This window comes from Triticum aestivum, chromosome 4D, assembly GCF_018294505.1.
Source record: "Triticum aestivum cultivar Chinese Spring chromosome 4D, IWGSC CS RefSeq v2.1, whole genome shotgun sequence".
In the NCBI taxonomy this organism is placed as follows: Eukaryota; Viridiplantae; Streptophyta; class Magnoliopsida; order Poales; family Poaceae; genus Triticum; species Triticum aestivum.
Window position 1 is genome coordinate 118467258 of NC_057805.1, and position 26057 is coordinate 118493314.

At 42.3% G+C, this 26057-nt stretch overlaps 1 protein-coding gene across 1 annotated transcript; it reads left to right on the forward strand.

Annotated features, from left to right (window-relative positions):
• Positions 1-19266: 19266 nt before the first annotated feature.
• On the forward strand, positions 19267-25512 carry LOC123096684 (uncharacterized). Its single transcript, XM_044518437.1, has 3 exons — positions 19267-19739; positions 21897-22208; positions 24291-25512. Exons 1-3 carry the CDS (start codon positions 19371-19373, stop codon positions 24807-24809), a joined length of 1200 nt encoding a protein of 399 aa, XP_044374372.1. The 5' UTR covers positions 19267-19370; the 3' UTR covers positions 24810-25512.
• Positions 25513-26057: the final 545 nt, after the last annotated feature.

The following is a 26057-nucleotide window of genomic DNA, read 5'->3' on the forward strand; positions in this document are numbered from 1 at the left end:
CTCCATCACCAATTTCATGATGCTCACCGCCGTGCGTGAGTAATTCCATCGTAGGCTTGCTGGACGGTGATGGGTTGGATGAGATTTATCATGTAATCGAGTTAGTTTTGTTAGGGTTTGATCCCTAGTATCCACTATGTTCTGAGATTAATGTTGCTATGACTTTGCTATGCTTAATGCTTGTCACTAGGGCCCGAGTGTCACGATTTCATATCTGAACCTATTATGTTTTCATGAATATATGTGAGTTCTTGATCCTATCTTGCAAGTCTATAGTCACCTACTATGTGTTATGATCCGGCAACCCCGAAGTGACAATAATCGGGACCACTCCGGGGGATGACCTTAGTTTGAGGAGTTCATGTATTCACTATGTGTTAATGCTTATCAGAATTGATAGCATGTGGTGGTGTTGCAAGTTTACTCATAACATAGGGTGAATCTAAAGCAGAACTGAATGGCAGTTTCTTACCTCCCCTCGTACTTGAGGAAAATATCTTCGGTTTAGGATCCTTCATATTCTTCATAGTGATAATATGATAATAATCCCAAGTGACTCAACAAATATAGCTATGCTCCCCGGCAACGGCGCTAGAAAAAGGTCTTGATAACCCACAAGTATAGGGGATCGCAACAGTTTTCGAGGGTAAGTATTTAACCCAAATTTATAGATTCAACACAAGGGGAGCCAAAGAATATTTGAAGGTATTAGTAGCTGAGTTGTCAATTCAACCACACCTAGAGATTAATTATCTGCAGCAAAGTGATCAGTAGCAAAGTAGTTTGATAGTTTCGATACTAGTGACAGTAGCAATGGTAATAGTAACCGTGATAGCAGTAATTTTGTAGCATGTGTAACAGTGATGATAGCAGTAGTAACATAGCAGAAACAATATAAGATAAATTCGTAGGCATTGGATCGGTGACTTGTTGGATGATATTCATCATGTGACAGTTATAACCTAGGGCGATACGGCACTAGCTCCAGTTCATCGATGTAATGTAGGCATGTATTCCGTAAATAGTCATAGTGCTTTATTAAAAGAACTTGCATGACATCTTTTGTCCTACCCTCCCGTGGCAGCAGGGTCCATATTGGAAACTAAGGGATATTAAGGCCTCCTTTTAATAGAGAACCGGAACAAAGCATTAATACATAGTGAATACATGAACTCCTCAAACTACGGTCATCACCGAGAGTGGGCCCGGTTGTTGTCACTCCGGGGTTGTTGGATCATAACCGTAGTAGGTGACTATAACTTGCAAGATCAGATCTAAAACATGGATATAATGATGAATTCATAAACGGTTCAGATCTGAGTTCATGGCACCCGGGCCCAAAGTGACAAGCATTAAGCATAGCAAAGTCATAGCAACATCAATCTAAGAACATAGTGGATACTAGGGATCGGGCCCTAACAAAACTAACTCGATTACATAATGAATCTCATCCAACTCCTCACCGACCAGCGAGCCTACGAAGGAATTACTCACTCCCGGTGGGGAGCATCATGGAATTGGCGATGGAGATTGGTTGGTGATGACGAAGAACGAAGATCCCCTCTCCGGAGCCCCAAACGAACTCCAGATCTACCCTCCCAAGGAACAACAGGGCTTAGCGGCGGCTCCGTCTCATGGATCGCGATAATTCTTTCTCCCTGATTTTTTTCTGGAAAATGTGATTTTATAGTATCAGCAGGGCCACCAGGTGGGTACAACCCACCTGGGCGCGCCAGGAGAGGGGGCGCGCCCTAGTGGGTTGTGCCCACCCAGGGGCCCCTCTCTGGTGGGTCTTGGCTCCAAAAATTCTTATTATTTCTATAAAAATCCTCACAAAGTTTTGTTCCATTTCGAGAACTTTTATTTCTGCACAAAAACAACACCATGGTAGTTCTGCTGAAAACAGCGCCAGTCCGGGGTTAGTTTCATCCAAATCATGCAAATTAGAGTCCAAAACAAGAGGAAAAGCGTGAGAAAAGTAGATACGTTGGAGACGTATCAACTCCCCAAGCTTAAACCTTTGCTTGTCCTCAAGCAATTCAGTTGATAAACTGAAAGTGAGAAAGAAAAACTTTTACGAACTCTTTGCTCTTGTTTGCATAAATGTTTTCTGTAGCATTTCTAATATTATATGTGGATGACATATTGTTGATTGGAAATTATATAGAATTTCTGGATAGCATAAACGATACTTGAATAAGAATTTTAATGAAAGACCTCGGTGAAGCTACTTACGTATTGGGCATCAAGATCTATAGGGATAGATCGAGACGCTTAATAGGACTTTCACAAAGCACATACCTTGGCAAAGTTTTGAAGAAGTTCAAAATGGGTCAGTCAAGAAAGGATTCTTGGCTATGTTGCAAGGTGTGAAGCTGAGTAAGAATCAAAACCCGACAACGACAGAAGATACAGAGAGAATGAAAGACATTCCATATGCCTCAACCATAGGTTCTATAAAGTATGCCATGCTGTGTACCAAACCTGTTGTGTACCTTGCCGTGAGTTTGGCAAGGGGGTACAATAGTGATCCAGGAGTAGATCACTAGACAGCGGTCAAGATTATCCTTAGTTACCTAAGAGGACTAAGGAGATATTTCTCGGTTATGGAGGTGATAAAGTTCGTCGTAAAGGGTTACGTCGATGTAGGCTTTGCACCGATTCGGATGACTCCGAGTCTCATTCTGGATACATAGTGAAAGTGGGAGAAATTATCTAGAGTAGCTCCATGCAAAGCTTTGTAAACGTAGAAATTTGCAAAATACATGCGGGTCTGAATGTGACAGACCCCGTTGACTAAAATTCTCTCACAAGCAAAAGATGATCACACCTTAGTACTATTTGGGTGTTAATCACATGTCGATGTGAACTAGATTATTGACTCTAGTAAACTCTTCGGGTGTTGGTCACATGGCGATGTGAACTATGGGTGTTAAATCACATGGTGATGTGAACTAGATTATTGACTCTAGTGCAAGTGGGAAACTGAAGGAAATATGCCCTAGAGGCAATAATAAAGTTGTTATTTTATATTTCCTTATTCATGATAAAGGTTTATTATTCAGGCTAGAACTGTACTGATCGGAAACTTAAATACATGTGTGAATACATTAACAAATACTGTGTCCCTAGTATGCCTCTACTAGACTAGCTTATTGATCAAAGATGGTTAAGGTTTCCTAACCATAGACATGTGTTGTCATTTGATAACAGGATCACATCATTAGGAGAATGATGTCATGTACAAGACCCACCCGTTAGCTTAGCATAATGATCATTCAGTTTATTGCTATTGCTTTCTTCATGTCAAATACATATTCCTTCAACTATGAGATTATGCAACTCCCGGATACCGGAGGAATACCTTATGTGCTATCAAACGTCACAACATAACTGGGTGATCATAAAGATGCTCTACAGGTATCTCCGAAGGTGTTTGTTGAGTTGGCATAGATCGAGATTAGGATTTGTCACTCCGATCCGAGAGGTATCTCTCGGCCCTCTCAGTAATACACATCATAAGCTTGCAAGCAAATGACTAAGGAGTTAGTCACAAGGTGATGTATTACGGAACAAGTAAAGAGACTTGCCCGTAACGAGATTGAACTAGGTATGAAGATACCGATGATCAAATCTCGGGCAAGTAACATACCGATGGACAAAGGGAATTACGTACGTTGTCATAACGGTTCAACCGATAAAGATCTTCGTAGAATATGTAGGAGCCAACATGGGCATCTAGGTTCCGCTATTGGTTATTGACCGGAGAGGTGTCTCAGTCATGTCTACATAGTTCTCGAACCCGTAGGGTCCGCACGCTTAACGTTCATTGACGATATAGTGTTATATGAGTTATATGTTTTGGTGACCGAATGTTGTTCGGAGTCCCGGATGAGATCACGGACATGACGAGGAGTCTCTAAATGGTCAAAGGTAAAGATTGATATATAGGACGATAGTATTTGGACACCAGGAGTGTTTCGGGACGTACCAGGAAGGAACCGGGTCACCGGAAGGGGTTCCGGGCACACACCCGGCAAGTTATGGGCCTTATGGGCCAAAGGAGGGGACAGACCAGCCCAAAGGGGGTTGGTGCGCCTCCTCCCTTTTTTGTCCAGCCCTAGGGAAGGAAAAAGGCAAGGGTTAGCTGATAACCCACAAGTATAGGGGATCAATTGTAGCCTCCTTCGATAAGTAAGAGTGTCGAACCCAACGAGGAGCTAAAGGTAGAACAAATATTCCCTCAAGTTCAATCGACCATCGATACAACTCTACGCACACTTGATGTTTGCTTTATCGGAAACAAGTGTGAAACTAGTTTGTAGGGGTGATGCGAGATCTACTTTGCAAGAATAAAACTAGAAGTACTTTCCAAGATAATAAAAGTTAGGTGTTTAGTAAAAGGGTTTGTGTCAACAAGAAATTTATTTGTCCCTAGGCAATCGATAACAAGTACCGGTAATCATTCTTGTAAATTTAAATGAGGGAGAGGCATGAGCTAACATACTTTCTCTACTTGGATCATATGCACTTATGATTGGAACTCTAGCAAGCATCCGCAACTACTAAAGATCATTAAGGTCGTGAAACCCAACCATAGCATTAAGTATCAAGTCCTCTTTACTCCCATACGCCATAACCCACTTATCCGCGTTTGGGCTGCTGTCATCCCCCGCAACACTGACAATAACTACAACCATGATCATATTGCAACACCCTACAGCAGGGTCCCCTCACGTTTGCGCGAGACGGAGGGCACCGTAGGACAGCACCATAAATAAAATATACAATCATACCAACCAAGATCACGATTAACCCACAGGACAAAACAGATCTACTCAAACATCATAGGATAACCATAGATCATTGGGAAATAATATACGGAGTTGAGCACCATGTTTAAGTAGATATTACAGCAGGAAGAAGAGGTGTTACACCGCTGCATAGAGGGGGAGAAAGTTGGTGTAGACGGTAGCAAGATTGTTGATGTAGATCGCCGTCACGATCGTTGCCCCGGTGGCACTCCAGCACCATCGGAAGCGAGGGGGAGAGAGAGAGAGCCCCCCCCCCTATTTCTTCTTCATCCTTGGCCTCCCCCTAGATGGGGAGGAGAGTTCCCCCTCTGGTCCTTGGTCTCCATGTCGCCGGAGGGGCAGGAGCCCCTCCGAGATTGGATCTCCCTCTCTGTTCTCTTCTGTTTCGCTTTCTCAGATCTGGCCGAAAACCGTTTCTTATATTCCCGGAGATCCGTAACTCCGATTGCGCTGAGATTTTAACACGATTTTTTTCCGGATATAAGCTTCCTTGCGCCCGAAGTAGTGGTCCAACTGATGTACGAGGTGAGCACAACCCGCCACGGCACGCCTGGCTCCTCTGGCGCGCCCTGGTGGGTTGTGCCGACCACGGGCCTCCGTTTGCGGTGATTCTAACTCCCAAAAATCACATATATTCCAAAATAATTCTCCATGAAATTTTATTGCATTTGTACTTCGTTCGATATGGATACTCTGCGATACAAAAAACATGCAGAAAACAGGAACTGGCAATTGGCACTGGATCAATAGGTTAGTCCAATAAATCATATAAAAAGTTGCCAAAAGTATGTAAAACTTGTATAATATTGGCATGAAACAATCAAAAATTATAGATACGACGGAGATTTATCAGCATCCCCAAGCTTAATTCCTGCTCGTCCTCGAGCAGGTAAATGGTAAAAAAGATAATTATTGATGTGGAATGCTACCTAGCATAAACTTGATCATATATCTAATCATGGCATGAATATTAAGACATAAGTGATTCAAAGCAATAGTCTATAATTTGACATAAAGATATCAATACTCAGGCATCCCAACAAACAATCATGTCTTTCAAAATATCAACGGTAAAGAAAGTTATCCCTACAAAATCATATAGTCTTGTCATGCTCTGTCTTCTTAACACAAAGTATTTATCATGCACAACCCCGATGACAAGCCGAGCAATTGGTTCATACTTTTTAACGCGCTTCAGCATTTTCAACCCTCACGCAATACATGAGCGCAAGCCATGGATATAGCACTACGGGTGGAATAGAGTATGATGATAGGGGTAAATATAGAGAAGACAAAAAGTAGAAAGTCTCACATCGATGCGGCTAACCAACGGGCTGTGGAGATGCCCATCAATCGATATCAATGCGAGGAGTAGGGATTGCCATGCAACGAATGCACTAAGAGCTATAAGTGTATGAAATCTCAATATGAAAACTAGGTGGGTGTGCATATAATCCTATAATGAAAATTTCCCACTAGTATATGAAAGTGACAACATAGGAGACTCTCCGTATGAAAAACATGGTGCTACTTTGAAGCACAAGTGTGGTAAAGGATACTAACAATGCCCCTTCTCTCTTTGTTTATTTTTTTCTTTATTCTTTTTCTTCTTTCTTTCTTTCCTTCTTTTTCTTTCTTTTCTTTCTTTTTTTTTTTTTTTCTTTTTTCTTTTTTCCTTTTTCTTTTCTCTCATTGTCCGGAGTCTCATCCCGAATTGTGGGGGAATCATAGTCTCCATCATCCTTTCCTCACTGGGGCACTGCTCTAAAAATGAATAATGATGATCATCACACTTCTATTTACTTATAACTCAAAAGAAATAAAAATTACAACTCGATACCTATGACAAAGTATGACTCTATATGAATGCCTCTAGCATTTACCAGGATGTAATGATCTAGCGTAACATATGTATGAAAAATGATGAACGGTGGCTGAGCCATGACTACTATGTCAGCTATATGATCATGCGAAGCAATATGGCAATGAATGCTCAAGTCATCAAACGGAAGCGGTGGAAGTTGCATGGCAATATATCTCAGAATGGCCATGGAAAAGCCATAATAGGTAGGTATGGTGGCTGTTTTGAGGAAGATATAATAAGGCTTATGTGTGATAGAGCGTATCATATCATGGGGTTTGGATGCACCTGCGAAGTTTGCACCACGTCTCAATGTGAGAAAGGGCAATGCACGGTACCGTAGAGGCTAGCAAATTGCGAAAAGGTAAGAGTGCGTATAATCCATGGATTCACATTAGTAATAAAGAACTCATATACTTCTTGCAAAAGTTTATTAGCCCTCAAAGCAAAGTACTACTACGCATGCCCCTAGGGGGATAGATTGGTAGGAAAATACCATCGCTCGTCCCCGACCGCCACTCATAAGGAAGACAATCAATAATAAATCATGCTCCAACTTCATAGGATAACGAGAGACTATATGTGCAGGCTTCAGGAATCACAAACCTTAACACCAATATTATTACTAAACACAACCATTTACTAGTACCTCCCACATATTCCATCTCTATATCGCAAAACTATTGCAAGGAATCAAACATATCATATGCAGTGATCCATAAGTTTTATGTAGGATTTTATGACTAACCATGCAATTGACCAATTCCTTTTGACTCTCTAAATAGATATAAGTGAAGCATGAGAGTTTAATTCTTTCTACAAAAGACCATGCTCTAACAAATATAAGTGAAGCAAAAAGAGCATCCTTCAAACAACGGTTTTCTATGTGAAGAGAGGCAGGCAGTCCAAACTTCAAATAATATAACTGAAGCACATGAAGCATTCTACAAGGCCATACTCAAAAGATATAAGTGAAGTGCAATGAGCATTCTATAAATCAACCATGGACTATCTCATACCAGCATGGTGCATAAAATAAAAATGAAAAATAAATACAAAAGACGCACCAAGATTGCACATATCACATGAACAAAACGGAACCAAAAACATACCGATACTTGTTGAAGAAAGATGGGATGCCTTCCGGGGCATCCCCAAGCTTAGACGCTTGAATCTCCTTGAATATTTACTTGGGGTGCCTTGGGAATCCCCAAGATTGAGCTCTTGCCTCTCCTCCTTCTCCTCATATTGAAACCTCCTCGATCTTTGATCACTTCATCCACACAAAACTCAACAGAAAGTTCGGTAAGATCCGTTAGTATAATAAAGCAAATCACTACTCTAAGTACTGTTGCAAACCAATTCATATTTTGTTTTTGCATTTTAGCTACTGTAATATAACTTTTCCATAGCTTAAACTACCAATAAAAATCGATAGTTTCATCAAAACGAGCAAAACAATGCATTAAAAACAGAATCTGTCTTAAAAAGGACAGTCTGTAGTAATCTGAACATTCACCGTACCTATGGTACTCCAAAAATTCTGAAAAAATTAGGACAAATAAACATTTTGTGTAGCAAGACAGTACAAAAAGTTTCAGAACCATTTGATGTTCTAGTTAAAAATGTAAAATCGAGCACTATAGCCAAAGTTTCTGTTTTGCACCGCACAAACCAACAAAGCAATCTAAACATCCTAAAGGCAAATCTTGGCACATTATTTTTATAATACAATGGAATTGTACAAGGGGATAATTATTTTTGTGAGAATCTTCATGAAAAATTCTACATTGTTTCCATGAGCATGAACACAAGTGTTCCAGGTCGACCCTCACTTCTCCAATGCATAACTTCCAATCGCTTCTCTTTTGTGAAAAGTTTTAATTTCCCCTCTATATTTTTTTGTTTTTAAACTATATAAAAGAACTCAACAGAAATAATGACTCTCTAAAACTTCTGGGTTGTCTCCCTGGCAGCGTTTTCTTTAAAGCCATTAAGCTAGGCATAAAGTGTAATGAATCCACCCGGATCCCAAGGTATATCAAAGCCAATTTGAATCAACAATGATTTAGCATTTAGTAGTGAGCACAAAGCAACGTATATCAAGCAATGACGAAGTCTAACTCTCTTCCTATGCATCGGCATGTCATAAAAGAACAATTCATGCACATCAAGTAAAGGCCAATACATAGCATAAGCAATTTCTTGCAATTCTATCGTGTTGGAAACATAAAGAGGTGGAGATGTAGTTCCTCTCTCATAATAATTGCAAGTAGGAGCAGCAAGCACATGCATATTATACTCATCAAAATCATCATGTGCAACGGTAAAAGGCAACCCATCAATGTAATCCTTAATAAGTGCAAACTTCTTCGATATAGTGTAGTTGGGAGAACTCAAAAAGATAATAGGACTATCATGTGTGGGTGCAATAGCAACAATTTCATTCTTAACATAAGGAACAATAGCAAGTTCATCTCCATAAGCATAAGTCATATTGGCATCTTGGCCACAAGCATAGCAAGCATCATCAAAAAGGGATATTTCAAACGAATCAACGGGATCGTAGCAATTATCATAGCATTCATCCTTCGGTAAGAACGAAGGGGCATTAAATAATGTATGACTTGAAGAGTTACTCTCATTAGAAGGTGGGAATGGGTAGCTAGTCCGCTCTTCCTCCGTTTGTTCTTCACTCTCCTCATCATCTTTTTCATCCAATGAGTTTGCAGTTTCATCAATTTCTTCTTCCATAGACTCCTGCAAAATATTAGTCTTTTCTTGGACAGCGGAGTTATTCTCAATAAATACATCAATATCATAATTGTATTTATAATTATCATAGCAATATTTAAGGATAGCAAGATTTCCAGGTCTATAAACTGAATCATCAAGATCTTCAAAGTTTTGAAACAAAGATTCAATTTCACAAGCACCCTTAAAAGCAACATATTCTTCTATTTGTTCCACATAATAATCATAGATACCTCTAGCATAAGAATCCAAGGTTTCATTATCATTAAATTCGCATGAATAGGGAAGGTGTGGAACCTCAATCTTAGAGCAACAAGTATAATCATATCTCAAGCATAGATTCCAAGCATACCATTGCAACATTTCCATTTGATCCCATAAAAGTTTTCCCTTTTGATTCAAGCGATAATCCCTAAAGTATTCACGTTGATCCAACGTTACTCCCATTATCAAGTTGAATGGGGTTTTCTCAGGATTATCAAAGTAGTGCATAATATTTTTCACATAACAAGCATCGAGGGTTTTAGGAGGTTCCCCATCTCCATGAGTAGCAAGTACCACTATTTTTTGGTGTTTCGTGTTCCATATCCATAACTAAAGATAGAGAACAACTTAGAACAGGAAATAAAAACTACTTAGTGATAAAGCAAACAAGCACACACGAGAATATTCACCCCACGCTATTGCTCCCCGGCAACGGTGCCAGAAGAAGGTCTTGATAACCCATAAGTATAGGGGATCAATTGTAGCCTCTTTCGATAAGTAAGAGTGTCGAACCCAACGAGGAGCTAAAGGTAGAACAAATATTCCCTCAAGTTCTATCGACCACTGATACAACTCTATGCACACTTGACGTTTGCTTTACCGGAAACAAGTATGAAACTAGTTTGTAGGGGTGATGCGAGATCTACTTTGCAAGAATAAAAATAGAAGTAATTTCCAAGATAATAAAAGTTAGGTGTTTAGTAAAAGGGTTTGTGTCAACAAGAAAGTTATTTGTCCTTAGGCAATCGATAACAAGTACCGGTAATCATTCTTGTAATTTTATACGAGGTAGAGGCATGAGCTAACATACTTTCTCTACTTGGATCATATGCACTTATGATTGGAACTCTAGCAATCATCCGCAACTACTAAAGATCATTAAGGTCGTGAAACCCAACCATAGCATTAAGTATCAAGTCCTCTTTACTCCCATACGCCATAACCCACTTATCCGCGTTTGGGCTGCTGTCATCCCCCACAACACTGACAATAGTAAACCATGAACATATTGCAACACCCTACAGCGGGGTCCCCTCACGTTTGTGCGAGACGGAGGGCACCGTAGGACAGCACCATAAATAAAATATACAATCATACCAACCAAGATCACGATTAACCCACAGGACAAAACGGATCTACTCAAACATCATAGGATAACCATAGATCATTGGGAAATAATATATGGAGTTGAGAACCATGTTTAAGTAGATATTACAGCGGGGAGAAGAGGTGTTACACCGCTGCATAGAGGGGGAGAAAGTTGGTGTAGACGGTAGCAATATTGTTGATGTAGATCACCGTCACGATCGTTGCCCCGGTGGCACTCCAGCGCCATCGGAAGCGAGGGGGAGAGAGAGAGAGCCCCCCCCCTATTTCTTCTTCATCCTTGGCCTCCCCCTAGATGGGGAGGAGAGTTCCCCCTCTGGTCCTTGGTCTCCATTGCGCCGGAGGGGCGGGAGCCCCTCCGAGATTGGATCTCCCTCTTTGTTCTCTTCTGTTTCGCTTTCTCAGATCTGGTCGAAAACCGTTTCTTATATTCCCGGAGATCCGTAACTCCAATTGCTCTGAGATTTTAACACGATTTTTTTTCGGATATAAGCTTCCTTGCGCCCGAAGTAAAGGTCCAACCAACGTACGAGGTGAGCACAACCCACTAGGGCTCCTGGCTCCTCTGGCGCGCCCTGGTGGGCTGTGCCCACCACGGGCCTCCGTTTGCGGTGATTCCAACTCCCAAAAATCACATATATTCCAAAATAATTCTCCTAAAATTTTATTGCATTTGGACTTCGTTTGATATGGATACTTTGCGATACAAAAAACATGCAGAAAACAGGAACTGGCACTTGGCACTGGATCAATAGGTTAGTCCAATAAAGCATATAAAAAGTTGCCAAAAGTATGTAAAACTTGTATAATATTGGCATGAAACAATCAAAAATTATAGATACGACGGAGACGTATCACTAGCCCATCCTGCCTTTCCCTCTCATGGGAGAAACGAAAGGGAGGGCACCCTCCCCTGCCTTTCCCCGCACTCCAAATAAGGAAAGGGGGTGCGCGGCTTGGGAGGGACCCCAAGTAGGATTCCTCCTACTTGGGCGCCTCCTTTGGCTGCTCCTCCCTCCCCGCCACCTATATATATGTGGGAGGGGGGGGTGCCTAGCACAACCACAACATTGTCTTAGCCGTGTTCGGCGCCCCCTCCACCGTTTACACCCCCGGTAATATTTTCGTAGTGCTTAGGCGAAGCCCTGCGGAGATAGCTTCACCATCACCATCACCACACCGTTGTGCTGCCGGAACTCATCCACTACATAGCCGTCTTGCTGGATCAAGAAGGCGGAGGACGTCGCCGAGCTGAACGTGTGCTAAAAGCGGAGGTGCCGTATGTTCAGTACTTGATCGGTTGGAGCGCGAAGAAGTTCGACTACATCAACCGTGTTACTAAACGCTTCCGCTTATGGTCTACGAGGGTACGTAGACACACTCCCCCCTCTCCTTGCTATGCATCTCCTTGATAGATCTTGCGTGTGCATAGAAATTTTTTGTTTTCCATGCAACGTTTCCCAACAAGTATCATGTCAACTCGGCGGATCGATAGGCAATGGAGAGGCCTTTCAATCAATATCAATACGAGGAGTAGGGATTGCCATGCAACAGATGCACTAGAGCTATAAGTGTATGGAAGATCAATAAAAATTAAGTGGGTGTGCATCAAACTTGCTTGCTCATGAAGACCTCGGGCATTTGAGGAAGTCCATCATCGAAATATACAAGCCAAGTTCTATAATAAAAAATTCCCACTGGTATATGAAAGCGACAACTCACGAGACTCTCTATATGAAGAACATGGTGCTACTTTGAAGCATAAGTGTGGTAAAAGGATAGTAGCATTGCCTGTTCTCTCTTTTTCTCTCATTTTTTTGTTGGGCTCTTTTTGGCCTATATTTTTATTTAAAGTCTAGAACTTCATTCTCATTCTTTGGAGGACTCATTAGTCTCCATGATCCTTTACCTCACTGGGCCAATGCTCTAATAATGATGATCGTCATCACACTTTTATTTACTTACAACTTGATAAACTAAAATGACATGACTCTGTATGAATGCCTTTGGCAGTGTATCAGGATGTGCAATGATCTAGCGTAACATGTATTACAATGATGAATGGTGGCTTTGCTACGAATATGATGCCAGCTCTATATGATCATGCAAAACAATATGATGATGAACACACATGTCATAAGACGGAATGGTAGAACTTGCATGGCAATATCTCAGAATGAATATGGAAGTGTCATGATAGATAGGTATGGTGGCTGTTTTGAGGAAGATATAAGGAGGCTTATGTGTGATAGAGCGTATCATATCACGGGGTTTGGATGCATCGGTGAAGTTTGCAACTCTCGAGGTGAGAAAGGGTAATGCGTGGTACTGAAGTGGCTAGCAATATGCGGAAAGGTTAGAGTGTGTATAGTCCATGAACTCACATTAACCATAAAGAACTCATATACTTATTGTGAAAGTTTTATTAGCCCTTGAAGCAAAGTACTACTCGCACACCCCTAGGGAGGAGCTTGGTAGGAGTTAACCATCGCGCATCCCCGAGTTAGACAACACTCAAGGATTTCAGTCAGACATAAAAGTGCTCAAACCTCCCCACCATGCCATGACGGACACTTAAATGAGTAGTTAATAGCAAGCTTTAATATCGATATTTCTACCCTGGCTACGGAAGGAGTTGGCGTGGCGGCAGGGAACACGACTGCGGGAGGATGAGGCGACACCGATGGGGGCGGTGGCTGCGAATACTCCATATCATTGATTGGGAGACGGTGCGGGGCCAGGGAGGTCGACGGCGGCGGTGGGAGGGCGACACAGAAGGGACGAAAATATCCTTCCCGCCAAGTTGCGCGAGGGATAGAGGGAATGGCAAAACCCGGGGAGGATGGGATTGGGCATATGGCCGATGCAAGCCAAAATATGTAGCTCCCCGCAAATTTTTTTGGATGACCCATTTTATGTGACCTGCACTGGAAGATTTTTCATCCCTATCTCATAAAACGACGATTATTTTAGCGGAAGCGGGTTTTGGCGGGATCTGCTAGAAATGCTCTTATGGCGACTGATCCAATGTTGTGACCCGGTTAAATTTGTTCTGAGTGGAGGCAAAAATTGGCTATCAATTGGTTTTCCACCCATCCAGCTGGTTTTTTGGAAAAGGAGGCTTGCCCCCGGCCTCTGCATCGGAACGATGCATGCAACCATCTTATAAATAGTCTCAAAGTACCACAAAGTCAAAAAAGTATTACAGCTCGCAAGCGGAACAAAAAGTAAAAGAAAAGTGAATGATCAAAATCGCAGCCGGTATGACAATGTAAAGGACAAGCTCCCTAGACTCCTATCATGTTATGAGACCGCCATCCGAACCGGTTGAATATAGCCCATGCTACCATCTCCCACTTGTTGCACCCAGTAACCAAAGGCTCCCTGGAGTCCGCAGGAGTGAGTAAGGACCACGTACGGATCCATGCGTAGCTCTGAGGATGACCTGCAAGAAAGTTAAAGTATGATGTCTGTTAAAAATCATATCATTCCTGCAATTCCATATAGCCCATATAAGCGCACATATTCCAATCCGAATACGAGCCGCAGTAATATGATCAACCCCAGCTAACCACGTCCCAAATAATGATTCAATGTTAACTGGAGTAATGTTAAAGGCTATATGGATCATTCTCCAAAGCAATTCCACGAGTGGGCACTCTATGAACAAGTGTTGTATTGTTTCATCATGATCACAAAACAACAACGGTAACTACCTACCCACCGCCTCTTTACTAAGTTATCTTTGGTGAGGATCACTTGCTTGTGTACGAACCACATAAAGATGTAACGATCTCGAGATTGGGCCAGAATTAATTAGATCCATGTAAAAAGATTTCACCGTAAGCACCCCATTTCTAGCTAACTTCCAGTGCATCGAATCGGGTTGGTTGGATAATTGAACATCTATCAATCTCTGAACCAAGTGCATCCAGGCATTCCATCGCTCACCAACTAATGCACGTCTGAACTGAATATTCAAGGGAGTCGATTGAAATACTATGCCTACGTAATCCTCCTTGCGTTGCACAATGTTATATAGGGTGGGGTATTGTATGGCTAGTGGAGTCTCCCTAACCACGTATCCTCCCAAAATCTTGTTGACATCCCATTGCCAACCAAGAATTTGACCCTACGAAAGAACAAATCTTTCGTTCGCATGAGTCCCTTCCAAAATGGCGAGTCAGTTGGCCTCAAGGTGACCTGGGCTAGCATTTTTGATTGTAGATACTTATTGTGTAATATTTGTGCCCACATACCCTCCGGCTCTGTCTCTAACATGTAGATCCATTTACTCATAAGACATTTATTCTTAATTTCTAGGTTTTCAATACCGAGACCCCCTGGTCTTTGGGTCAGCATAAAATATCCCATCGTGCGAGACGGTACTTCTTCTTGGCCTCATCTGACTGCCAGAGGAATTGAGATCGAAAGAAATCAAGTCTCCTTCGCACCCCTTTCGGTACCTCGAAGAAAGATAGTAGGAACATCGGCATACTAGTAAGTACTGAGTTGATCAGCACTGGCCGACCTACATAAGACATTAGCTTGCCCTTCCAGCAACTAAGCTTTTCTTCAATTCGATCTTCGATGCACTTCCATTCTTTATTACATAGCTTACAGTGATGAATCGGTATGCCCAAATAACTGAAGGGCAAAGAACCTAATTCACACCCAAACAATTGTCTATATGTGTCTTGCTCTTCTTTGGCCTTACCAAAGCAGAACAACTCGCTCTTATGAAAGTTTATTTTTAATCCAGACAATTATTCGAAGAGACATAATATGAGTTTCATATTCTGCACTATTGCAATGTCATGTTCCATGAACAGGATAGTGTTGTCAGCGTACTGTAAAATGGAGACTCCCCCATTGATCAGATCAGGGACAAGTCCATCCACTTGACCGTTTTCCTTGGCCCGACCTATAAGAATGGTCAACATATCGGCCACTATATTAAAAAGGAGAGGAGACATTGAACCCCCTTGTCTCAATCCCTTGTGTGTCTGAAAGTAGTGACCGATATCATCGTTAACCTTGATTCCGACACTACCTTTTTGGACTAGAGAACCCACTTGGTTCTGCCAAGCCTCATTAAAGCCTTTCATTCGCATTGCCTGTTAAAGGAAAGGCCATTTAACTTTATCATATGCCTTCTCGAAATCCACTTTGAAGATAACCCCATCTAGCTTCTTTGAGTGAATTTCATGCAGCGTTTCATGCAGGACGACGACCCCTTCAAGAATGTGTCTCCCAGGCATGAAAGTTGTCTGGCTCGGTTGCACCACCGAATTGGAAATCCGTGTCAATCTATTGGTGCCCACTTTCGTGAGTATTTTGAAACTCACGTTAAGAAGACATATTGGCCTGAACTGCTCGATCCGAACTGCTTCTTCTTTCTTTGGCAACAACATAATCATGCCAAAGTTAAGATGGAACAGTTCCAAATTACCGTTAAAAAAATCTTGAAACATAGGCATAGATCATCCTTAATAATATGCCAACATTTCCTATAGAATTCCACGGGAAACCCATGTGGTCCCGGTGCTTTATTCGGTTTCATTTGTGAAATTGCATCTAGAACCTCTTTCTCAGTAAATGGTGCAGATAGAATATCATTATCCTCCGACCGAAGCTGAGGGATATCTCCAATAACAGATTCATTAAGGGACACCTTGCTCGCTTCCGGAGGCCCGAAAAGTTGTTTATAATAATTAGAGATATATGCTGTCAGATTCTCATGACCCACAATTGTCCCTTCGTCTAGTTCAAGCTATATTATTTTCTTCTTCCTATGTTTCCCATTTGCAATCATGTGAAAGAATTGTGTATTGTCATCCCCTTGGACAACCTTAAGCACCTTAGCACGCAATGCCCATTTAAGCTCCTCTTCTCTAAGAAGAGCTCGTAAGCATTTCTCGGCTTCGGATTTCGATCTCTGCTCGGCTACATTAAAAATGTTTACTTCTGCCTTTACATCCAGAGTATCTATTAACTGGGTGAGTCGCTCTTTTTCTTGTTTGTATATCCCACTCTCGTTTCTGGCCCAACCTCGTAACAATTGTCTCAGATGTCTAATTTTGTTTTGCCTTCTCTCAATACTTTATAGTCCACTAACATGCTTTGCCCATTCTCGTGCAATGATCTCCATGAAGTTCTCTTTCTCGAACCAACCTAGTTCGAAAGAGAAATTGTTCTTATTCCCAATATGTGTTGCGTCTCCCGAGTCAAGTAGTAATGGTGTGTGGTCTGAGATCGCCCTCTGCATCGCATACACCGACACTAATGGATATTTTTGTTCCCATTCCACACTAGCGAGCACCCTATCCAACTTCTCATACGTTGTGTGGGCAACGAATTAGCCCATGTATATTTCCTACCTGTGAGTTCAATCTCTCTCAAACTAAGACTCTCGATAATCATGTTAAACATCATGGACCAACGTCCATCAAAGTTGCTGTTGTTCTTTTCATCTCTTCTTCGAATTATATTAAAAAACCCTCCGACTAGGATTGGAAGAGTTTCATTCCCACAAATCCGCACCAAGTCCGCTAGAAAATCTGGTTTAAGTTCGGGTTGTGCTGCTCCATATATAGCTACCAGAGATCATCGGAATCCATCCAACTTCGATCTCACCTAGAACTTGACTGCAAAGTCCCCTCGAACCACATTAATTACCTGAAGCGATTCGAACCTAACCCCCAGCAATATCCTACCGGATCTTCCCCTAGGAGGTAAACAGTGTCAATCAAAATCAGTTCCACCGGATAAAGTTCCAAGGAACCGTGCGGTGAAATTATCTCGTCCTGTTTCGAGAAGTGCAATAAAATCTAGGTTTTGCTCTATCGTTGTCTCTGATAGGAACCTTCTTTTAGCCAAGTCAGCTAGACCTCTGCTATTCCAAAAGATTCCTTTCATATATCATCATGGAATTTTTTTCTTAAGCTTAACCCTAGCACTTCTACGAACCACTGAAGTAGGATATACTTTCCGTTTCCAAGTTCTCTTGGGCTTCTCCCCATCACCCTTCGAGACTGCACGAGACAGTACCTTCCATTAAAGGCTCTACATTGTCCCCAGTCTCCGACCCCTCATCCCCTTCAGCCTCCGCACTAGGCATTAGATTATTACAAATGTTTTCAAGGGCGAATATCCCTAAAATTTTCATATCATCGTCATTCATGGGTCTAACGGCCGCGAGGTTCCGAATAATTTCAGCAGCCCGCTCCGCTTCTAAGTCTAAAAGATCATTCACAGATTTCGCAATTTCCTTCTCATTCGACCCCAAAGAAATCCCTAAGTCATTTGCCTTATCGATAATTTCATGTTCGGTGAAATGCAAAATTGAACAACTCTTATCAACAGACATACCTGTAGATGCCTCGACATCTCGAAGCTTCGCCGCCCTCATGGCACGTTCTAACTGCAGGTCATCTGCATCTGGTTGCTCCTGGATCCGGTTTCTGACACGCCTGCCGGCCGTCACCGGATCCATGATCCCACCAAAAGCGATAAGCTCCTCCGTAGATCGCTCCCGTGGTGTCGGCTCCCCGCTCCCACGTCCATCCCTTTTTCGGTGGAGAGGGATAGGACGCGGTCGAGCGGGCACCGCTAGCAGCAACAACGGGAGAACGAGACCGCGGAGCCTCCTGCTCGACAGTCCCACTCCCCACCAAACCATCAACACGGCCTGGACTTGTCACAGGAGAAGGGGCGCTGCGGGTCTCCTGCCCGTGCCCCTTCTCACTCCGCCTGGAGCTGATCCGTGGTGAGGGAGAAGCGCGGACCTCCTGCCTGCGTACCTCCCCCCTATGGCTCGGGGTCACCATGGGTGGAAGGGTGGTGCGGGCCTCCTGCCCACGCCCCCCACTCGTGCCGTGCGACCTATCATCCATAGAAACAACAGCCGTGGAGACCACCGGGGTGTCCCTCCTCTCTCCAAACGGGCCGACGCCCGGAGATACAGGGACTGTAGCTCCGGTGCGGGCCTCCTGGCTGGCCGGTCCTCTGGCTAGCACATCCTCAAGAATCGGCGAGCCTCCTCTCGGCCCAGAGACCTCCCTTGATGGAGTGGGCACCGTCGGCGAGATGCAGTCAGGGAGTATCATCGGCAGTAATTCAAGTTCCGCCGGATCATCCGTCTCGACTCTGTTGCTCCAAAGCTTACTGGGAGCAGACCGCGATCCAAAAGAACCAAAACGAAGTGTATTAACTTCATAAAACTTGTCAATTTTGTCGCATAACACATGTGGCAAGCAATCCAAATAATTCAAAAACTTGTCAATTTTGTCACATAACACATGTGATAAGCAATCCAAACAATTCAAAAACTTGTCAATTTTGAAAAATCTTAAGTTACCAAATGTTTGCTAGCGAAATTTTGGTTCTCAACCAAGCATGCCCAATAATGCACTCCTTCATGCACGGAAAACTACGATTCGCTCTTTCCAACGGCAACACGCCAGAGGCTAGAGGGAGAAGAGAATCCTAGAGGCCAGAAGAGAGAGAATGTGATGTGATCGCGGAGGAGAGAGAGAGAGAGAGAGCAAGGGGGACGAGACGACGCAAGAATGAGCAGTGCCACCACCTACGCGGAGAGCATCTCTTCCTGCCGCACTCCAGCTCCCATCCGCTCCCCATCCCTCGCAGCCACGGCGGCGGCGGTACCCGACGCAGCCCCCCTCCCCGTGAGGCGGCAGCTCGATTTCCCCAGCGGCGACGGCAACACGGATGACGATGATGACTTCTTCTTTCTCGTCGCAGAGGAGATGGAGCGAAACCTAGACCAGGTCACGCGCCGCGCCGCGCAGAGCTTGACGCCGCCGACGGTTGCGCTGGCACGCCCGACTTTCCGTGAGAAGCTGTGCATTTGCGGGCGTGGGCCGTGTGCCGTTGAGCGGAAGGAGGGACGATGGGCATACGTCTGCTCGGCGCCGCCGGTGAGCCTCCCCCTCGCATGTTTTTTTTAAACAACCCTCCCCCCCTCTCTCTTCCCAACCAAAGATCGCGTCCTGATTGGACGTCTTTCACCAGTTTCTGTATAAGGGAAAATTCTAATGTACTCTCGGAAGGCGGGGGTTAATTTCTTGGAGTTTTAGTTTTCTGTTTTGGAGTGCGGAGAGCCGGAGACGATGGATTGACGATGTTGGGATTAAGGGTGGCAAAAAAATGCAGGATGACATGGAGGTTTTTCTTTTGGCTTCTAGAGTCTTTGCAGTGTTCTTTATGGTTATCATAATTTCGAAAAAAGGGTTGTTTTAATCTTGAGCCCCTGAAGTGTTTTTCTTCGATTTGGCAACAAGCCATCGCTTTTTGGGGAGACTGGGTGCGATTTTTGATATCTGCTCGGCTACTGACGCAGTAATTTGGAATAACTGCTCAGATCCAGCAAGCAAAAGCTTCATATTTGATTTTGATAATTTCCTGTAAAAATTAACCATTCATGTGCTAACTATTTTGGAAATACGAGATTACAACACTGAAAAAAATAGCGCGCTATAGCGTCGCTAATAGCACGCTATAGTGTATTGAGAATTGTCTCGCTAAATATATCGATGTACAATGTCTCGCTAATAGCACGCTATAGCGTGATATAACACGCTAATAGCATATTTTGAGGTCGCCGCTATTTTACTGTAGCGCGCTATTTTTTTCATTGGATTACAATGCATAATTTACAAGAGATACATACACACTGGACACATGGGTCCCTTTTTATGTAGATTAGTTCTAGGTTTTGGTTTGAAAGTTATGCTACTTCTTTTGTACTGAAAGCAATGTCAAACTTTAGCAAATGGTTCGTGTGTTTAGCCATCCAGTCCAGGTGTAACCGTCTGCCATTCTCATATGAATAAGGTTTTCTATTATGCCTCTGGCTGTTATTTAAAAACAATAAGTGGGTTTAGGAAGGGAGTGACTAGGGTGCACCCACCCCTTTAGCTGGAATTGGTGAAATCTTGTTGAATTGATTCAAGACCCATTATGTCACGTGGTTTCGCATCTAAATTCAATGAACACATGAGAAATAAGACAAATTGTGAATAGTTGCTGAAATCACAACATAATTTTTCTTTTTTATTTCTCGCCGTGTGTATCAAATGTGGATTGGAACTTTTTGAAACGATAGATGCATTTTGTGTTAACGCTGTCGACATAATCAGAATCTTTTGTATCTCATTAGACGTCCATGCAGCCCGCTGTGACCTAAAGGTTAATGTGTGTAAAGCCGTTGCTCTTTGGGGCATCATAACAAAATGTTCTCATGGATTAGGCTCAAAATTTGGATCCGAGTTTGTAACTACTTTACCAAGGCTTGTCTACTCAAGCTCTCAGAGTTTAAAGTCACTTGGCTAATTCATTGTGCATGACACTGACAGTGCCTGCTTATGATTAGTGTTCAGTCTGTAAGGTTGAGAATCTACTAGTGTCAAAAACGCTTATATTATGGGACGGAGGGAGTATTTCTTTATAGTTATTTCTTGGGATACTTCAGATATCTGTGGTGTAGGGAATAAATAGCTATTGATTTAGCAACAACAATAATGTGTAGTTATTTCAGCATGTGATTAATACAATGTACATGATTCTGATTCTAGTTAATAATGATATATATTTACTCTAGGACTTCCGTGGGATCTCTGTTGTTTTATGAAGTCCAGTGTGTAAGTTTGCTGCCATCAATTATAGCATGATATCTGTAAACCTTACTGTTATTTACAGCATGGTGTGTAATTCCATAATTTGGTTTGCCTTTATGCCCAGCCTTCACAGTCTCCATAATTGATCCTTGCTTGTTTGTAGAAAACAGAAACACAATTAGAAACTTGTTGCAAGAGAGGACGTGCTATGTTAATGATCCTGTATGGATTGATCTGTTCCTTTGTCTATTAGCCTCTCTTGAAGTTGCAGGCTAATTCATTTAGCCCAAGATCATTTAGTTGGTTAGAGATGCCTTTTTCCATTTGTGTGCCATTTAGTTGCATTCTCTTTCGGCTAACTTAGATTTCTTATTTGCATTTTTTATTCTTTCACTAATTTCTCCAACTCCTGAATGTAAACTTGACAAAATATTTATTTGTTGAACCTAAAATTTTCAGAAGTGCAGACATTCTTCTTATTGCATGGAATCTGATGTCAGTCCAAGTTCACAGCCTGCCTTTTTGAGTTATCATGAACCCGACAATCATACGACTGATGGTACAACTCAAGTTAATGTTAGTCCCCAAGGTGCTGGTGCTACAACTCCAGTAAATGTTACTACCCAACGTGATGGTGCTAGAACTCCAGTTACTTTTAGTCCCCAAGGAGCTAGATCCAGTGGTGAAGTACCAACCTGCAAGTGTACTGCTGGGAAGTGCAAAACTGAGAAAAAAAACGGGGTGGTCTACTATGTGTGTCATATACCAAAGGTAATATTTCTGTTTGATAGTTCTCTTGTCTTCATTCCTCTTAATATGTTTTAGTAATACTTGATATGACTATGGTCAGTTTATACTGTCTTGGTCTGTTTTGTATAAGATGGTTTAGCTCTTGATAGCTGTTGTTTGTTTTATTGATTGTACTAGTCCTGCGAAAAGCAGTCAAATAAGTCATGACAGAAGATACACATACTTCTTTTCTTTTTGAGAATGAGGATCTATGCATGAATAAGTGTTATGAAAAAAGATATGCTAGAACTTCTCATGGCAACGACAAGAGATTAGCTGTCGCTTTGGCGTGTTTTAACGATTATTGTGGTTGATAGCTATCTTAATAAATCAAGTATGCTAGAAATTATCATCAAAGGAAGAGCATTTGGGACCTCAGTTCGGTAGGTCCTAATGAAAATGTGCAGTTAATGACCCAAAGCTTTGAGGGAACATAGAATTACGGTAGAAATTCTGACAGAAGAAAAAACATCTAGCCCCCCACTTTGGCGTGTCTTAATGATGATATGTGGTTAAAAGCTCTGAACGGGAAACAAGGGCATAGGAGATATGTATATTTTGAAGATAGAAGAAAGAGTTCACCAGCAAGTAAATGCAGAAGGGTGCGCAGGTATATAAGGATGAAGAAGAGGAGTAGATAATTAGAGATGGCGTAAATATATTCTTTTTTTCTTGTTTATATTGTACTCCCTCTGTCCCAAAATAAGTGTCTTAACTTTGTACTAACTTTAGTACAAAGTTGTACTAAAGTTGCGACACTTATTTTGGGACGGGGGGAGTAGTTTGTTATAATCAACAATACCAAACCTAGTATGTTACACATACAGCTCTAATCTTTTAACAGATGGAACATTGGTATGTAACGACTATGGCTCCTAACAAAACCCCAATTCTCGATTAGACCAACTCTTCTACTGTTTAACATCTCTCACTCCCGTATGTGAGCTGTGCTAGTGTCGTGTGTGCCTGGCATCTGCACCAGAACATGCATTGATATATGGGGCTTCAGAAATCAAAAGATTAAGTATGACTTCTTCCAAGAATTGTGCCTTCAGAAATCAAGAGACTAAGTATACTCGTACATCCACGATCAACTAATTCTAATCCCTATTCTCCCAAGGGATCAGAACAATCTAATCTTTTTGATTGAAGGGGTAACTTCTAATCTGCATCGAAATATGTAAACTGTTCTAGGGGGGTGGGGGGTGGGGGGGGGGGGGGGGTGGGGTGGGGTGGGTGTACTGAAGCAAAACTCTATGTCGAAACATCCATCTGTCCGTCCAAAAGTAGGTGTTTAGCTTAGTTGTTTAATGCTTCGGTAACCATCCTTTTAGCTCTGATTCTCGGCGGGATAGCTTCCACAACCATGGGAGCGATCATGTCCAGCAATAGTCGAAACATCCATCTGTCCGTCCAAAAGTAGGTGTTCTTGCCATTCCCAACTTGCACTCTGGCAGCTGCATGGAATAAGGCTCTCTCCTCCCAAGGCAACTCCATGGTTTATCCGCAGCCATGTTCAATCGCCAAGCCAACCGCGACCTGAAGGCGGCCTGCAGATTGCCTGCCAAGCCACTGAATCGCTTCCCTTCCACAGGAAGGCTCTCTGAATTTTGTCAATTGCCTTGAAACCCATGGAGTCGGATCTAGGGAGACATGAGGAGGAAGAGTGGAAGTGCAGTCAGCAGTGCCTGAACTAGAATCAAACCCATTTGTTTTTCAGGCCCTTTTGTATGTGTTCATTTCTCCACTTTCATCAACTTAAGTGTAAGTTTATCTGATTAAGCTGTCCTACTATCTCTTGTTTAACAACATTTAGGTAAGACACGACGAGCAGTTGAATAAGTTATACCTCCAAATGCCTTTACTATTTAGTATATTTGTTTGGTTGGGAGTTTGTGTGAATAGATTATGGCTTTTAATATGTGTGATACGAATTACTACTCTTCCTAGCACCAACATATCAATTACTACTCATAATTTAGAATCCACAGTGCAAATTTACACTTACCTTTGTATGCAATCCAGATGGTTTAGGTCAGTAATCGGAATTTGTTCATTCTGCAGGGCCAAGGTGCATGCTCTCACCGCGAGCCAGTCGAAGCTGCTGCTGAAGAACCACCACTAACTGGATACACCAATCCAAGGGAGAGTGAACATTTGGGGTACAATCCAGTTGCAAAGGAAGCTAATGTGCATGCCATGATGGGAGGCCACAATGAAACTAGACAATTCGATCCTGATCAACCCCCTGAATATGATGAATGGCCGTTTGAAATTGTTGAGGGTGATGTTGTACCCACAGCCCACTTGTGGCCTGCTCACCCTACACCCATTGCTGCAGTCGCTCAGGGATCTCCAGTTATGCTGCGCCAACAATTTGCTATGGTTCAAGTGGGAACACCAACTAAATTACCCATGCCACCTAAATGTACCATCAGCCCCAATACTCCTCGGTCAGGCAGTTGCTACCGGTGCCATGAAGGACATTGGATCATGAACTGCCCTAAGAACGGCACTTGTTACCACTGTGGTATGGTTGGGCACTTTGTGAAGGATTGCCCTGGAGCACGCACCGAGAAATGAATTGTAAGAAGCATATGAGGGTCTCATTATGCCTTTTGTGCAAATGACTGTCAAAAGTAAGCACTGAGGCTAGCGATCTACTTCTGCATGATAATTGGCTTAACCGTGGCTGTTGGTTTATGGTTTAGGATTGAATGTACGGCGCCGGATACCTGCTAAACTTAAACTTGTGGTGCCTGACTGTAAGGTTACTAATGCCCATTATGTGATTGGTTGATCACTAGTAGCATATGCAGAAGGGCAGTAAACTCGTAACTCGTATGTTCTGCATATGCAGTAGCGGATGCATTTGTAGTACTGACTGGTAATGTTTTGCATATGCAGTAGCGTATCTGTTTGTAGTACTACCTCTTCTGTAAACTAATGTAAGACCTTTTAGACACTTAAGTCAAGTATCTAAAAGGTCTTATATTAGTTTACAGAGGTGTACTTTAAGTATGCGTTTGAATGGTGTCCCATCTGTATGAATTTCAGGTGCAGACCTGAGTGCTAACGCGTTTCAGTGTGTGTATTCTTCTGAAGTTTCGAGGGTGGTTACTAATGTTGTCCCCGTTGATGAACTGATGGGTGAGGTAACAGGTGTGTCAATCAATATGTTGAGCTTTGAACAATTTGATTTCAAGGGTGTGGTGCTGTAAGATTCATTCATGAGAAACTTTGAGAGAAGATTTGTGAATGGAAAAGAATGAAATACGGTGTGTCATTAAGAACTCCTTTTAAACCCATTGGGATAATCTTTAAGGAGAAATCGATATGACATATATGAACATTTTATATTGTCTCGTTAAAAACCCTTATGAGAAACCATCCAGGAAAAATGAGTATGTAATGTATATAATTGGATGACTATTAAACTCAAAGGAAAAAAGTACAATACATATAATTGGATGACTATTACCGGGTTATAAAGATTGTCTCATACCAATTCCATGGATATGTTTATGGAATGTAGAAGTTGGTAATAACACTATGAATAAACGGTTAGTTTTTCACAAGACTTCGTTGCAAATTATCTATTCATCTTTCTATACTTTGTGAGGATAAGTAAATTTGGAGCAATGTGCTGAATGATATCGCTCTTCATATAAGCTGTAAGTAATAAGCAACACAAGCGGCAGTATCTTGATATATGAAGTTATGTAGTTCTAATGAATCTCAACCACATGATTTTACTGTGGTCAATCATTCCGCTAATTCATGCACATTTTGCAATGTTTAGATAAAGTAATTATATCATAATGATCAGTG